Here is a 15,218-nt window from a genome sequence, read left to right as displayed (position 1 = left end):
GGGTGGGAGGAGTTAGGGTCCAGCCCTCCCCGTGTCCAATTTCTCTGTGTCAGCTGTTGTCGCTCAGCTGTCCACTTTCCTCCAGCCCTGTCATTTCAGCTCTGACACCAAGGCGAGAGGCTAGGAGGTCTACAAACACCGTCTGGGTAGCTGGTGTGAGTACAGAGAGTACTGGGGGGGCTTAGCCCCCAAGGAAGAGGACCAGCCCTCCCCCAGCACCACCGTCAAGATCCCAGGGGCTCCCTCTTTCCTCCACAGGCTGTGGACTGACTTAGGGAATTCCAAACGTAAGTTGCCTCTTCATCCTCTTTCCATTTCCAGGACTGCTCACCCAAGCTTCCCCAATCCGTAGTCTATTCAGCTTCTTCATTTCTCTGCTTGTCTGTGAGTAGTTTGGGTTTTAGGAGTGAAATTATTATTATTCTACTCCAGGACAAGAGCTAGGATTAGAGGGTGGGGTGGGGGTGGGATCAGGGGAATGGAGTAGTAAGGGAAGGAAAGGCTCATATTACTCTGAAAACTTAAAATAGCTGAGGCCTGAGGCAGGCTGGGAACTAGGCACTGGGCCCCCAGGGCTCAAGAGAGAGGTAGAGGAGAACAAATGTCCCCAGCCCATCCCTCCATGCATGCTTGTGGACACACACATTAAACCTCTTGAAAGGGGATCTGGGAAGGTGTGTGTCACATTTCTATTGCCCACAGATTCCCAAGAGAAACAAAGTACCTGTAGGAAAATCCCTAAACCACACAGCCTTGTGCACTGTCTTGGGGCTGTAAACTCGGGTTGCCCCTCAGGGTAGAAGGATGGTTATTGGTTTGAGGAACTGGTTGGGAAGGTCTTTAGTCTGTTGGGCTTTTCTCTGGACTTGCATGGAATCTTTCTGCTCATAAGCCCTATGGAAGGATCTCTGTTTAACCAAATTTCTCCCAAAGCCTCCCCTTCAAGGACCACCCCACTGCAAGGGACAGGAATATGGGAGGGAAGAATGGCAGTCAGGGATTAGGTTTCACAGTGGGGTCCAACCTCTTGCAGGATGACAGAAAAGGAGGTGCTGGAGTCCTCCTGCTTCCCAGCAGAGACTCGGCAAAGTGGGGTGAGTCTGGGCTTCTGACCACCGGGTGGGGGGAGCTGGGAAACCACTGCAGCCCTTGAAGAAAAGTGCTTGAATTGATCTCACTTGTATATGACTCGTTTATTGTTAAAATGCTAGCTAGCACCCGCAGCCCCCGATACCCCCTAATCCTGGGGTGTGCCCCTTGCCCCAGGCTAGAAAAATGTATAGTTAGCTTCAGCCTTACCTACTCTAGAAAGCAAGACAGTTCTTTTAACATTGGATTTCCTTCACTCCCTCCCTCAGCTACAGCGGCTGAAGCAATTATTCAGGAAGGAGTCTACAGGGACAAAGGAGATGGAGCTTCCCCCAGAGCCCCAGGCCAATGGGGAGGCAGTGGGAGCTGGGGGTGGGCCCATCTACTACATCTATGAGGAAGAGGAGGAAGAAGAGGAGGAGGAGCCACCCCCAGAACCTCCTAAGCTTGTTAATGATAAGCCCCACAAATTCAAAGATCATTTCTTCAAGAAGCCCAAGTTCTGTGATGTCTGTGCCCGGATGATTGTGCGTGAGTCATGAAGGGAAGTGGAAAGTGTGATGTTGAAGGCAGGGGGTGGGGGAAAGTGTTTAGGAAAGGAGTATTTGTATATCAGACAGGCTGTGGTAAGATTTGGCTTTAAGAAAATACTATTACAGACTGAGAGTGTTGGGTCCCAGACAGAGAAAGGACCTAAGAGCTAGAGTAGCAGCAATGGTACAAAGGGGAAGGGAAATCAGGAACCTCACCCAGATGTTCTCCCCATCTCCCAAGTCAACAACAAATTTGGGCTTCGCTGTAAGAACTGCAAAACTAACATCCACGAACACTGTCAGTCCTATGTGGAGATGCAGAGATGCTTCGGCAAGATCGTGAGTAGGCTCTGGGGAGCAAGAAAGTAGAAGGGAGGGGACGTGTTGCCAGCTACCTCCTTGCCAGTCCCTCCTCAAATCATCCCACCCATTTCCCTGCTTTTTTTTTCCTCAACCCATCTCTTACTCCAAGAAGGCGTGAATACTCATGGGAGAGATGGGTTCTGGACCCTACCTTGTTATCTCTAATGCTTTCTCCCATCCAATCCTACAGCCCCCTGGTTTCCGTCGGGCCTATAGCTCCCCTCTCTACAGCAACCAGCAGTACGCTTGTGTCAAAGATCTCTGTAAGTGCCCCATACGGGACCTGAGGGAATGGGCAAGCCTAGAGATGGTTTCAGCACCATCTCCAGATTGGGAAGCCAAATTCTGAGACTCTATTTCCTATGGTTTTTGCTCAATCTAATATTTTAGCCATCTTGGATGCAGAGTCAATATTCCCCTGTTTCATAGCAGAGGGAGATAAGATTTAGCACGGGCTTTGTACAGTAAGAAAGAGACAGAACCAAGACTGAAACCTTCATCTGCCTGACTTCAAACTCTGCTCTTCATATGCAAAACCATTTCTAAGCATGAAGCAGACTGTCCTCATCCTTGTTAGAGCATAGTGCCAGACTCAGGGCCAGACCAAGAGCTGTGGGCATCCTGGGCAGATTCATAATTTGGCAACCCTTAAAAGTGTATTTGTTGACAATTTGCTCAACATTTATTTGGAGGAGAGGCTGAACTCTGTGAGGAGCATGGATGGAGAAAGAAGAACCCACTGGTGGTAGTACCCCAGCTTGCACATGCCACTCAGCGGAACAAAAGCCAGCAGTTAAAGGACCAGTCTCCTTAAAAGGAAAATAGTGATTCTGAGCATTCCCCAACTCCCAAGCAACTCATTAGCAGAGTTGTCTTTCCAACATCATATAATGCTCTGCCTGGAAGGAGTGCTGGTAAATATTTTTCTCCATCACATTTCCAGTGATGTCTTTAGAGCTCTTTATAAATTGATGACCCTAGGTATACCCAGCTGACACTTTCCTAATTCTAAACACACACGCACCTACTCAGTCCCATCTCTCCCTTACTTAGGAGGTCTCTCTTTCCTCCAAGCCTTTTTCTGCCTCCCCAGTAATGTCTCCTTTCTTCTCCCATTCCAACTAGCTGCTGCCAATCGCAATGACCCTGTGTTTGAAACCCTTCGCACTGGGGTGATCATGGCAAACAAGGAACGGAAGAAGGGACAGGCAGATAAAAAAAATGTGAGCACCCAATTTTCCTACTGAGGCCTTCCAGAGACCCCATGGAGCAGGTCCTGTCTCCTCTCTGGAAAGCTGACAGAAGTAGGGATCCTCTTCCCCTAAAATTGCACATAACCCAACAGACAAATTTTTGCATGCAGTTTTAAAAGGCCTCAATTTAACAATTCCTGCCATAGCATGTGTTTACTCCAGGAGCTCCCTTCTGAAATTGTCAGATAAACCACCATAACTAACTAAAGGCTAGGCCCCAGGGTCCTGGCATTGCCAGGCAACAGAGGAAAAGCTATGCTTTTGGATTTGGAGAGGAGAGCTTGTCATGCCAACTAATCAGAGAATTCTAGAGCCCCCCCAAGGGTCCATGAAGATAATCTGGTCTGACCCATTTATCCTATAGATGAGGAAACTGAGGCACAAAGCTTGTGGCCAAGAGCACCTTCATTTCCTTTTGTAATAGGTTACTAGATTGGTAATACAATAGACGTATTTAGTTCAGCAAGGAATTTGTTAGCATATCCTTATATCTTTCTGGACAACAAGGATGGACTAATGTGGATAATGGTTACAGTTAGATGGATTCCTAAAATTAGTTGAATGACAGCCCCCAAAGGATTCTGGTCCTATAGGGAGTTTCCAACTAGAGGGAGATTTCTGATGCTTTATGACATGATTTAGTCCTTAGTCCTCACCTATGGACATTTTTCTCTCTGATACAAATGAAGATATAAATGATATATCCCATTAAGTTTGTGGGAAACCTAGGAGGGAAAACTCATACCCTGAATAATGTATTGAAAAATCTTACAGACTAGAAGAAAGACCAAGAACTAATCATTCAAAATTGTGTAAGGAAAAATACCTAACTGTTCTTGGATCAAAAAAAGAAAACCAACTGCACAAAAACAGAACTAGAGATCTGGCCTCAAAGTAGTTGATATGGAAGTTGGGTGCAAATTAGGGATTTCTTGGAGTGAACTATGACTTATAAGGCACTATCAATGTGATCTGACTGCTTCCAGAAAGGCCCACTCGGGTTCTGTTCTTTTAAGGGAATTCTAAAAATTGTGCTAAAAATTGTAATTTTTCTCTTACACACTGTAGTATTTTTAAGGGCAGACATTATAGTAAAGGACATGGATTTTGCAAGGTAGTGAGCTTCCTGTCAACTACATTCAAGCACAATGTGGGTGGTCACCTGCCATGTTATTTCAGAGGAAGTCCCTGCATTAGGCAGGTGGTTGACTAGATACTTCTTCCAAGGCTCCTTCCAACACTGAGATCCTATTCTCTAGTTCTCTGGTCTGACTTGAGAGCCAGGGCAAGCATGGGTTTCCAAGACAGCATCTTCCTAACTCTAGTGCCCTCTCCAGTCTCTAGCAGCCATGATGGAAGAGGAGCCAGAGTCTGCCAGACCACAGGAAGGCAAACCCCAGAATGGTGAGTAACAGCCACCTCCATCCATAGAGATGGAGGAGGGTCAGGGCTCAGCTGTGGCACAGGAGATGGAGGGCCAAAGAGCCATGCCAGGTTTGGAGGTAAGAGGCCCTGGAACAGTAAGGTAAGGGATTGAGGGCTACACTCCAGAAGCCAGAGACAATTTTTCGGTGTTTCCCATTCCAGGAAACCCTGATGGGGATAAGAAAGCTGAAAAGAAGACACCTGATGACAAAGTGAGAATATTTTCTCCCTACAGAGACCCCAGTCCTCTCCCCAACCCAGGTCTGACACCACTCACGCCACTCACGGCCTCAGCAGAAGCTCACACTTATTTCATGGGTTCCAATCATTAACCTGTCTTCTCTACCACCTCACACATACACACAGCCAACACATTCCTCTTAGTTCTGGGACAGGAAAGAGGTGGAATGTAGTGTGTCTAGAAAATACCCCTACCTTGGCCTCCTGCCCCTCAGTCTGGGACAGAGGTGCCCTGAGACTCATCACCCCCTTTCACCCCCAGCACAAGCAGCCTGGCTTCCAGCAGTCTCATTACTTTGTGGCTCTCTATCGATTCAAAGCCCTGGAGAAGGACGATCTGGATTTCCCGTGAGAGGCCTTAGGATTGGGGTGGCGGTGTACTGGGAGTGGAGAGGGGAGAGCCCAGCTCCCTATGGGAAAGGAAAAGGGGGGACTCAGGCATGGAGCCTATTTGGGGCTGGACCTGGGCACAGCCAAGGGACTGAATGTGTAAGGCCCCTAAATCTCAGAGGCCCCTTCCTTCCTCTCCCAGGCCTGGAGAGAAGATCACAGTCATTGATGACTCCAATGAGGAGTGGTGGCGGGTAAGAGAAATGTCTGAGACTCGGGTGGGACATGGGTTGAGTTTAGAACCAGAGATTGTGAGATTAATTCCCCCTACCATCTCCTTTAGGGGAAAATAGGGGAGAAGGTCGGATTTTTCCCTCCAAACTTCATCATTCGGGTCCGGTCTGGAGAGCGTGTGCACCGCGTAACGAGATCCTTCGTGGGGAACCGCGAGATAGGGCAGATCACTCTCAAGAAGGACCAGGTAGCTCTGGTGCCCCAACTCAACCCCAGGCCCAGAGGCTTCTCTGCAAACTACACTCCTTGCAGATCTTAAAACATTAATGGGACTAGATTGGGCCTCCATAACTCTGGACTCCCCTGCTCAGCTCTTCTACTGTTTTCTCTTGACTCCTCTCCTCCCTCGTCCCTTAATCCTTTAGATTGTGGTGCAGAAAGGAGATGAAGCCGGTGGCTACGTCAAGGTCTACACCGGCCGCAAGGTGGGGCTGTTTCCCACCGACTTCCTGGAGGAGATTTAGGCGTGAAGACGCCTGCTGGCGGGAGATAACCAAACCCCATTCTGGGCAGGCCCAGTGGAGGTTGGGGAGAAAAGGGGCGAAAGCAACTATACTGCTGGGTGGGGGAGATGGGAAGGCCCGCCGGAACGTGACGGTGCTTCCGGGAAGGGACTGGTTCCCGTCCCCCTCCCCCGCCGAGGGCGTCGGATACTTGGTGCCGGGAGCAGCCTCACTCGCAACCCCTCAGGTCCAGCCTTTGAGATCTGGAAAAAGAATGCGTCTCCACTAGGGAGACGGGAGTGGGGATTGAGGCGAAGCATCGAATGTTGCGAATTTATTAAAGTTTTGACAAAAGTTAGAAAAGTTTGCTGTTTAACTGGGGGCCGAGGGGAGAGGGAGGAGAGTGCCTAGGAAGGGGTGGCGAATCTTCCCCAGCTCTCCCCTCACTACCATCGGGTAACCCGAGACCCACCTGGGCCGAGGCTGGTGCGAGGTGGGGAGACAGATGCGTCCCCCAGGCAAGGCCTCTGTCGTTAATGAAGAAAGGGGAGCTGGACTGGGGTCACGTCCCCCGCGCCCCTGCTGCTGGGAGCAGGATCGGGTAGCAGGGTAGGCCCCACTAGCTCTTAGTGATTTCGCCGTGGGCAGCTCCTTGCATTTCCGAACCTGGCTCAGTTCCGAGCTAGGCCGCCAGGGGGCGATGCAAGATCTCGGTTGAAGTGCGAGGGACGGGGGTGGGGGGGGGGGCAGGGGGGAGAGGAGAGAACCGGAGACACCAAGCCCGAGACCCTGGTCCTGGAAGGGGGTGGGGTGCGTGCCGTCTCCATGGCAACACTTCCTCAAGTCCTCCGGGAACTGAGCGAGCGAGACTGGGGGGGGGCTAACCCCTCCCGCGCTGCCCCCGCCCCAGCCCTTTGCGACAGGTACCAAGTGAGAGGGCGCGGGGCAGACAGCTAAGCAGCTCAAGCGGAGACCCCCACTGCCGTGTTCCGTATGCAAATGTATCATTTGCATATGCAAATATGCAAATGTACCAGCCCAGGTCGCGGTGGCAGGTGGCGGGGAGCGGGAAGGTGTAGGAAAGGGAGCTGAAGGAGACGAGGAGTTTAGGGACCTGGGAGCGGACCAGTGAGCGGCAGCCTGGGGTGGCCGCTGGAATGGGGCTGGCTGAGGGTCTTGAGCGAGATGGCGGGTGGGGGAGGGTCAGCCTGGCCAGTCAAGAGATCCTCTTCTCTTCTGCCGGTTGTCAGCCAGGCCTGAGGTTGGCACCGCCTAGCAAGGTTGGCAGCGGGAGCCCGGGCACCATCTGCTGCTGGCGGGGGAAGGGCAGAGTCTCAGCTGGGCTGGGGAAGAGGAGGGCCCGGGACGGGAGCCGCCCCCCTTCCTTCCAGAAGGCTGAGGTGTGTTGGGGGTAGGGAAGCACACGAGAAGACTCGCCTCAGAACCTGGTTCGGTTTTCTGTTCCCTTTGCCCTTGACTGTCCCGGACGCCTTGGGGCGGCGGCGGGGTCATAAAGGGAAGCTCAGGCAGCCCCCTCGAATCACGCTTGGGCTGGAATAGCAGATCGCAGGCCCCCCTCCACCACCGCACACAAATCAAACCTTTGCCCCGATCCCTCCTCAGGATCCACCTACCACCAAAGCGGGGGGCAGGGACGGATAGGGCTTGGGTCGCAACTCTTCATCAAACGATCAAAGGGACTCACAACCAGAGCCCCCCAAGATCCTCGAGAGCGCCCCACACACATAATGCTGAAGCAAAACCAATTTACTGGCTCATTGGGCGGCAGTGCTGGTGTAGGGGTACCGAGAAGCAGAGAGAGCTGCTGTTCTCTCCCCCTACACTCGGGGGGCACCCTCCTCCCCCGCCTCCCGGAGCCGGCAGCTGTCCCTAATTAGAGCGGCGGTTTAATTGGATTTATCAGCAGTTAATAGGAAATTAAGCAAAGGGCCCGAGAGAGGGAGGGCGGGAGGAGCGGGGAGGCTGTGCCGAGTTCGAAGGACGGGTGCTGGGGTGTCAGGGGTGGGGACGCAAGGCCCAGTTATAGCAATTGAGCCTCTTGGTCACACCCTCCCCCCACTACTTGCCCCGCGCGTGGACCCTGGGGAAGAGAGCAGGTCTCAGGAGAGGGAGGCAGGAGGGACAGCGACCCTGTGTGAGCCCCCAACGCCCCCCACCCCTGCCAGCAGCCACCTGGGTGATGGATGATGCTGCTTCACACTGCAAAGGTCATAAGTCTGGGCCAAGGAGCTGACTGAATTGAAAACAGACTGAAGGAGGGGCCGGGTTACTAGGGTCCAGAACACAACCCACGTCCTACCCCTCCCCAGTGCCCACCCGGCTCTTAGCAAAGAAAGTGCCCCTTGAAGTCCGAGGATTGAGCAGCACCAGGGATGAGCCTGCCTCCTGGCTGTGTTGGGGATGTGCTGGGAGTCTCCCTAGGCAGTTGCTAATATCCCTTTATGGCTTTCCCACCTCTCCCCCAGCTACCCGGGTTGAGGCTGGCAGGGTCGGCTGTGGCCAGAGAGGCCTAAGGTCTACACCACTGGCCCTGGGGGCCAAGAAAGGAAGTTTGTAGGCAGTCAAGCAGGGGCACAGGGTCCACAGCCCCAGGAATCTCCTATCATCAGAAACTCATTATATGGCTAGACTAACAAGGCCTGCTTCAAGGATCCCAGTGACCTCTCTGCCACACTTCGCCACCGCAGGGCACAGGCAGCAGCTCTGGCATGTGTGGGTGTGAAACTCTGAGTGTGTGGGGGAAAGGGGGAAGGGGGTTTCTCTGTGCCCCTGCTGATTATGGGTGTCTGTGTCCCTGCTCTGTAGTGTGTGTGTGTGTGTGTGTGTGTGTGTGTGTGTCTGTGCCCTGAATGTGTGTCTATCAGAGTCCCAGGTGTTGTGTGTGTGTATATGTGTGGACCCCTGGTATGTATGCCCCTGGTGTGTGCCTGTGCCGCTGAGTATGTGTCTTGTCCCCGATCTGCCCCACCCCTAACCTCTTAAGATTTTTGGCTGTCTCAGCCCCTGGGTGTCAGATGTACATATGTGCTTTGACGGGTCTACGTGTCTGTGCATTCTTCACTCCTGCGTGTGCCCCGCGTGTGGGCATTTACGTGCGCTTCTACCTGCAGGACCGTGTATGTGTGAGAACAAGGAAAAGCTTCTGGTGAGTGTGTGTTGTTCGGGCGTCTCTGCCTGCAGGTGTGTGTGCCTCAGTGACAGTGCGTGGGCGTGTGCCTGGGTGTGAGCCGCGCGGCGGCGTATATTCGAATGACAGTGTGACGCACGCACGCTCGTATATGTGTGTGTGTGTGCGCGCGCGCGCGTGTGCGCTCGCCAGGGTGAGTCTCCCGTCCCCGCCCCTTCCTCTCCCGATTTCTATTCCTCTCTCCTCTCCGGGCGGGCTTGGCTCCGCCGTCCGCATCATCTCCATCCATTATTGAAGAAAGAGCCGCGTCCGCTCCAATCACATCAACACCCCCCGCCCCCCTCAGTTCCGCTCGCCCCGCGGCCCCTCCGGGTGCTGGGGAGTGGGGGAGCCGCAGCGCGGCGGGTGCGCCGGGCAGTAGCGGACTCATGACCCTATGCCCCGAGCTGGGCCAGGCACCGGGACGCCGGGGTCCCGGGCGGAGAGCGCTTTGCATAAACAGATGGCGCAGGCGTCTTTGTCTCGCTGGTTCGCTCGCTGCGCGGCTCCCGGCTCCGCGGCTGTCTGGCTGATGCAATCATGATCATCTCAGAGCCTCGGGACCCGGCGTCCTTAATAGCGGCAGAGGGGGTCAGGGGCCCCGGGGCTCCCGAGCAGATGCTGGGCACTGTGTCTTCCCACCCTGGCGCCCCCTCCACGCCCCACTGCTGCAGACGGAAGACGGAGCCCGCGCCAAGGTGACGGGCGTGTGGAGGTGACCGGGAAGGGGACCCTGGGCAGTGCCCCGAGGTGTCCCCAGGCTGTCCCGTTGGACTGCTGCAGACCCCCAGGGGCAGCAAGGCAGAGAATAGGAATAGAACCGGGGAATGGGAGGGGGGGAGAAAGACAGTGACAGAGAGAGAGGCATTTGTAAAGAGGCACAGCGAGGTAGAGCAATGTAGAGGGAAGGAGAGACGAACGGAGGGAGACACAGAGAAACAGATGCAGGGGGACACAGCCAGGTAAAGAGAGCTGCAGAGGGAGAGACAGAATGAGAAGGAACGGAGAGACAGAATGAGAAGGAACAGAGAGACAGTGATAGGGTCTGAAGCAGACACAGAAAAAATGGGCAGCCAGAGACTGGGGCGGGTAGGGTCAGAGGGCAGAGAGCAGTCTCGGAGCGGAGGCGGAGCCCCGGGCATCTGGGGCAGCCCAGCCTGTCGAGAGAAACTGGCCTGAACCTGGGGTGCCCACAGCTGGCGAAGTGGGAGCTTCCGCGTCCCCTCTCCTTCCCTTCACTCGGCCCCACCTCACAACAGAAGAGTGGAAGCTGAGGGGCCCACTGCCTTGGCGGTGAGAGTGGCAGGAACGGCTGGCCTGCTGGCCGGACCGACACTCCTGGCACTAATTTACCTGCTCAAAAGCCGCGGGGCACAGGGCCAGCGCGGCCCGATAGGGGGCGCCTGGGGCATCGTCCCCTAAGAGCTTGAGAGCAGCTCCGCCTCCAGGGGGCGCCCGCACCCACGGCCCCGCTGCCAACTTGTTCCGTGGAGTCCAGCTGCTTTTGACGTTCGGCTCCACCAGAGCGCAGATTCGTGTCCTGTACGGGTTAGGGTTCAGAGTCAGATCCCAGCGGGAAACCAGCCCGCCCCTGGCCACGCCTACTCCGCAGCTAATGACCTCTGTCGGCTCGGTCAGCGTGGCCTGAGTCCTTCTGGTGGGAAAATGCGGGGAGGTGGGAAGAAATGGGATGTGGAACCCAAGGAGTTCTGTGTCTCAGCTTGGCCCCAGAGACCACGATCCAGAGATGGGCAGGACCTTAGAAATAGGGTCACCGACAAGGGGTGAGAGACAAGTACCAGAAGCAGGTGAAGGGGCAAGGAGCCCCAGAGAGGCAAGAGCGAAAGCAGTAATGTAATAAGGAACTCCGGCAGAGGCCCAAGGCAGGAGGATCAACGGCGGCTCCAAGGAAAGAAGCGGGTCAGAGGGTCCGGAATGCGCTAGGCCTGGGTCACTGGAACTCACAAGAAAGGGCACCGGAAGGAAGGAGAGGGCCCAAGAAGCAAAGGGGCGCGGTACAGGGGCCAGACATCCCTATCGGCATCCTGGCGCCCCAGCTGTGCCACAAGAGCCAGATGTGCAGCCCAGCTGTGCGGCCCTCGACCTCGAGCTCCAGGAGTGATTTTTAGTCCCAGAGGCTGGAGGGCTAAGGGGCACAGGTGACAGGACACCTCAGCCTCTGACCCAGCCCTGGAGGTGCGGGTGCTCAGGGAGGGCCGGGCTCTGTGCTGCTCCAGGCTCTGACATCCCGTCAGTCGCCCTCCCCCGTCCCCCCACACACGTAAGCACTGAGTCTCTGTCTCTTTGTTCTCGCCGTGTCTCTGACACTTTATCTCATTATCCGCCGGAGGGAGGCGGAGAGCTCGGGACCCCGCAGCCTAATTACAGCCGCGCTTGTCAGCGCAGGAGGCTGGGGATGTATCAGCTCGGGGCGAAAGCAGGAGGGCCCCCAGAAAGGGACTTCTCCCTCTCGGTGCTCTGAGGGGCACAGCGGTGGGTGCACAGCTCGCCCCTGCCTGGGCACCACGGGGCTCTGGAGGGGAGAAGTGAGAGAGCTCTGTAGGATGGGCTGCCAGGGCAGCAGTGGGGGAGGCACGGAGGATGGAGGTTAGTGTGGAGGGGGGAGAGGTGGTTAGGTCTCAGCTCCTGGGTCCCTAGGACCCCAGTTCCCCAAAGACGGTGGCAGTGAGCTTTCCCACCCTGACAACATAGCATACACGCGAGTTCATACACCCCAGTTGGTCGCCTAAAGGGAGGCAATCGCTCTACGACGCTTCTGTCTCTTTTTCTCTTTTCTCCTTCAACATCTTTTCTATCTTTCCTCGACCGTTTCCTTTACTCCATTCTCTTTCTCTCCATCACAGCCAGAGACAGAACGTGGCCTCCGTGGATGGCTACACCAGGTAGGCAGGGGAAGGAAGTCTCTCAAGCCCCCAAACTCAACCAACTGACTTATTCTATTCTGAGCCAGGTGTAAGATAATGCCCGGCTTCCCTGGCCTCCAAACACTGTTCCAGGCTAACCACAACACAACTTGGAGAAACCAACTTGAAGAAACCACCCAGGACTAGAGTGGCTGGGGCAGCTTTAGTGCTGTTGGTCTACCTGTCCTCCTCCTCTTCCCACTATACTGTGGAGGGAGACAGAACCAGGGCCCCCAAGACCTGCCAGCTCCTGGGTGGCTCTAGGGGTGTCAGGGAAGCATTACAGATGCCCTCATTCTTTCCTGGCCCCTCCTGGTCCCACCTGTGAACACTCCCACCTGCACTTTGCTGGAGGTCTGTCTGCCTGTCCCATGGTGAGTCCCTCCTCCCACTTCTGGATCCCCCTCAATCAGTCTCTGAGTCAGAGTCTGAGAGGCCTCTCCCTTGGACAAGCGCAAAGCCCAAAGCATGATGATATCCCATGGGCGAGGGTCTGACCCCTTGGAGTGGAGAGTGGATGAGGAGAAATGCCCCTGTTCCCCAACAATTCTCTTCCCAGCCGAGCCTGGAACTGCTGTAGGGAGAGAGACTGGGGGCGGGGTGAGTCTGATGAAGCGGCCGGGCTGGGCCAGGCTGGGCTGGGCTGACCCCTCCCCAGAGAGGGGCGGGACCCCAGGAGGAGGAAGGGAGCAGGGACGCTGGAGAGGACCAGACACTGGAGAGGCGATATGGCAGGAACCAGCCTCGGAGCCCGCTTCTACCGGCAGATCAAGAGACATCCCGGGGTGAGTTTGGTCCCAGGAGCCATGATTCTACCTTCTAACTCTCTAGCTGCCCTGGCAACCCCCAAATCTCCCGGTACCCTGCCTCTTGCCTAGTTCCCCCAAAGCTCCTAATATTTCTTCAGGGTGCCCTCAATCCATCCCTGCAATATGCCCTCCGTGTCCCTTGAATCCACCTCAGACAGACTCGCAATAGGTTGAGGAAGACTAAGGCAAAAATGTGGTGTGGGTGGCTGCCGGTCCTCCCTCGCGGAAGGGAGGGGCGCCAGACCCGGGGTGGAGGAGCGGGCGGGCCGAGCAGAAAAGCTTGTAAAGGGCGATTGGGAGGGGGCTGCCCCTGAAAGTTCCCTCTGTCTTCCCGCAGCTCATCCCGATGATCGGCTTCATTGGCCTGGGCATGGGCAGCGCTATGCTCTACTTGCTGCGACTCGCCCTGCGCAGCCCCGACGTCTGGTAAAGGCCGGGCTTGGGACGCAGGAAGGGGTCCTGGGTGGGGCAAGATGAGACAGGGACGCACAGGCCTCCCAGGAATGGTGGGAATGAGTGGTCCTCGCGGGAATCTCCAGGCAGGTGGCATCTCGGGGATGGAGCCCGCTCCTGACCTGCGAGGCTCCCCGCCTTCGCTCGGGCCCACCAGACAGCTCACTCCTCAGTGGCTGGCGACTCGGCCCGCTTTGGGCTGCGGAACTAGCACCGCTCCTGGCCGCGTTGCCATGGTGACGCCTCTCTGCTGGCCGCCGGTGGCCTTCTGGTACCTCTATCTCGCCGCCCAAGCGCTGGGGGTGTAGCCGGGTGAGCTGCTGCGGGTGCCTTTGGGGCCGGGGCGGCGCGGAGACCGAAAGCCCCGCCAGAGGCGGCGGCAGCAGCGTAGGGTCCTCCAGCACGCAGAAGCACCCACGGCGTTGTCTGAATTCGAGGCACGTCACTACAACCCCAGCGCCTCGGGATTTCTGCCTGATTCCCACCGCTCTGCTCTATGGAGCTAACTTGGGGTGGCAAGGAGCAGGCGGGAGTCCCTGGGCCGGGTTGTCACGTCTATCACCTGGCCCCAGGCTGACAATGCTGACAGCCTTCTTGTCTCACTTGTCAGCACCCGCTAACGTGCCCCCTCCCCTCTCAGTCTCTGGGAAATGCCCCCCACCTCCGCGGAAGAGGGGGCGTGCTGGGGCGGGGGCGCAGACCCTGCTGGTCCCCTGAAGCTCCAGAGTCCTAGCTCCCAGAGAGGAAACCCTAACCCTCCCCCTCCCCCTCCCTCGCCCTCCCTCTCCACAGCTGGGACCGAAAGAACAACCCCGAGCCCTGGAACCGCCTGAGCCCCAATGACCAATACAAGGTAACTCCCAGTGGCTTCAGGGTTGCGCCTCGATCCGCTCATCTCTTGATCCCAGCTGGCACCTCCCACCCCAGCAAAGGGAGGCCTAGGGCACTCGGTGCAATCCCCCTTTCTCTCCTGTAGTTCCTTGCAGTTTCCACTGACTATAAGAAACTGAAGAAAGACCGGCCAGACTTCTAAGCCTGGTTGCAGAGCACGTCGATGTAAACCACCACCAGCCAGCCTACTCATTTCTTCCACTCTCCAACGTCAACCCCAGGGCACCACTCTAGCCACCCTGTCCAGCTCCTGCTTACACAGGCCAGTTCCCACGAGGAGGCAGGCAGCTCCACCCCCACCCTCTTCCTTTGCTCCCAGCAGCGGAAGCACCTCTGACCCTCAGCTTCAGTCCCACGATGGGGGAGGGGGAGGGGGAGGGGGAGGGGGAGTTAGGTGGGCAGGCAGTAGCCTGGGCAACCCAAAAGGCCATGCCAGTCCCCCTGCCCTGCGGGCCTCACAGGGCGTGGTGCACACTACGTGTGGAGCGTGGCCTACGTGAGAGCCAAGACCAAGCAGAGGCCTGAGTGCCAAGTGACGTGGCGGGCCCCACGTTAGCCCAGGCTCTGGGCACCAGCCCAGGGGCGGTGCTTTGGCTCGACTGGGCTCGGCCAGGCTCGTCACTGACAGCCCAGCCAGCTTGGGATGAGGCACCTACACCCAAGGAGGTGAAGCTTGCTCCTCCCAGTGCCCAAGCCCCCTGCTTCCCGTGCCAATGGGCACCCCCTCCCACCTCACACCTGGGCCTCCCCCTGCCTTCCCCACCCCTCCCCTGCTCCTCTCCGTCCCCTGGGATCAAACAGAAGCAGCCGTGGGCAAAATACAATTTCATTTAACAAATTGAATTTGCTGCGCCTGCTAATCACGTCTGGTGTCGGCTCTGATCAGAGGGAGAGGAGACTGCAGCCCCAGGGGTCCTTGTGGTAGTGGTGGGAGGGAAGGGAGGCATGCTGAGGGAGACAAATCACCACCTGGCCCGGGGACCC

At 56.4% G+C, this 15,218-nt stretch overlaps 2 protein-coding genes and 1 long non-coding RNA gene across 5 annotated transcripts; all 3 read left to right on the top strand.

The window, feature by feature from the left end:
* Positions 1-78: 78 nt before the first annotated feature.
* On the top strand, positions 79-6,333 carry STAC3 (SH3 and cysteine rich domain 3). Of its 3 annotated transcripts, XM_082350807.1 has the most exons (12): positions 79-287; positions 1,034-1,094; positions 1,359-1,620; positions 1,864-1,961; positions 2,176-2,248; positions 3,111-3,208; positions 4,576-4,642; positions 4,826-4,875; positions 5,166-5,251; positions 5,436-5,487; positions 5,577-5,714; positions 5,893-6,333. In XM_082350807.1, the coding sequence occupies exons 2-12, from the start codon at positions 1,035-1,037 to the stop codon at positions 5,989-5,991; spliced, it is 1,083 nt and encodes a 360-aa protein (XP_082206933.1). In that variant the 5' UTR covers positions 79-287; position 1,034; the 3' UTR covers positions 5,992-6,333. The 3 variants fall into 3 exon arrangements, with proteins under 3 accessions (XP_082206933.1, XP_082206934.1, XP_082206935.1); XM_082350808.1 differs by lacking the exon at positions 1,034-1,094 and having other exon boundaries at positions 80-287; XM_082350809.1 differs by lacking the exons at positions 79-287; positions 1,034-1,094; positions 1,359-1,620; positions 1,864-1,961; positions 2,176-2,248 and adding an exon at positions 2,344-2,899.
* Positions 6,334-6,745: 412 nt separating this feature from the next.
* Positions 6,746-12,728, top strand: LOC309609362. The gene is made up of 3 exons (XR_014233385.1): positions 6,746-9,855; positions 12,022-12,060; positions 12,641-12,728. It is a non-coding gene; the product is annotated as an uncharacterized lncRNA (long non-coding RNA).
* NDUFA4L2 (NDUFA4 mitochondrial complex associated like 2) lies at positions 12,646-15,077 on the top strand. Its single transcript, XM_082350720.1, has 4 exons — positions 12,646-12,866; positions 13,228-13,316; positions 14,136-14,196; positions 14,320-15,077. Exons 1-4 carry the CDS (start codon positions 12,810-12,812, stop codon positions 14,374-14,376), a joined length of 264 nt encoding a protein of 87 aa, XP_082206846.1. The 5' UTR covers positions 12,646-12,809; the 3' UTR covers positions 14,377-15,077.
* The last annotated feature ends 141 nt before the right edge of the window (positions 15,078-15,218 follow it).

The sequence above is a fragment of the Balaenoptera borealis genome (genome assembly GCF_965194805.1).
Source record: "Balaenoptera borealis genome assembly, chromosome: 13".
NCBI classification, from domain to species: Eukaryota; Metazoa; Chordata; class Mammalia; order Artiodactyla; family Balaenopteridae; genus Balaenoptera; species Balaenoptera borealis.
This window is presented reverse-complemented; position numbering and strand designations above follow the sequence as displayed.

Coding starts and splice junctions, on each gene's coding strand:
- STAC3 (XM_082350807.1), top strand. CDS start 1,035: ATGACAGAAAAGGAGGTGCTGGAGTCCTCCTGCTTCCCAGCAGAGACT. Junction 2,249..3,110: donor CGCTTGTGTCAAAGATCTCT/GTAAGTGCCCCA, acceptor CATTCCAACTAG/CTGCTGCCAATCGCAATGAC. Junction 5,715..5,892: donor TCACTCTCAAGAAGGACCAG/GTAGCTCTGGTG, acceptor TTAATCCTTTAG/ATTGTGGTGCAGAAAGGAGA.
- NDUFA4L2 (XM_082350720.1), top strand. CDS start 12,810: ATGGCAGGAACCAGCCTCGGAGCCCGCTTCTACCGGCAGATCAAGAGA. Junction 13,317..14,135: donor CTGCGCAGCCCCGACGTCTG/GTAAAGGCCGGG, acceptor CCCTCTCCACAG/CTGGGACCGAAAGAACAACC. Junction 14,197..14,319: donor GCCCCAATGACCAATACAAG/GTAACTCCCAGT, acceptor TCTCTCCTGTAG/TTCCTTGCAGTTTCCACTGA.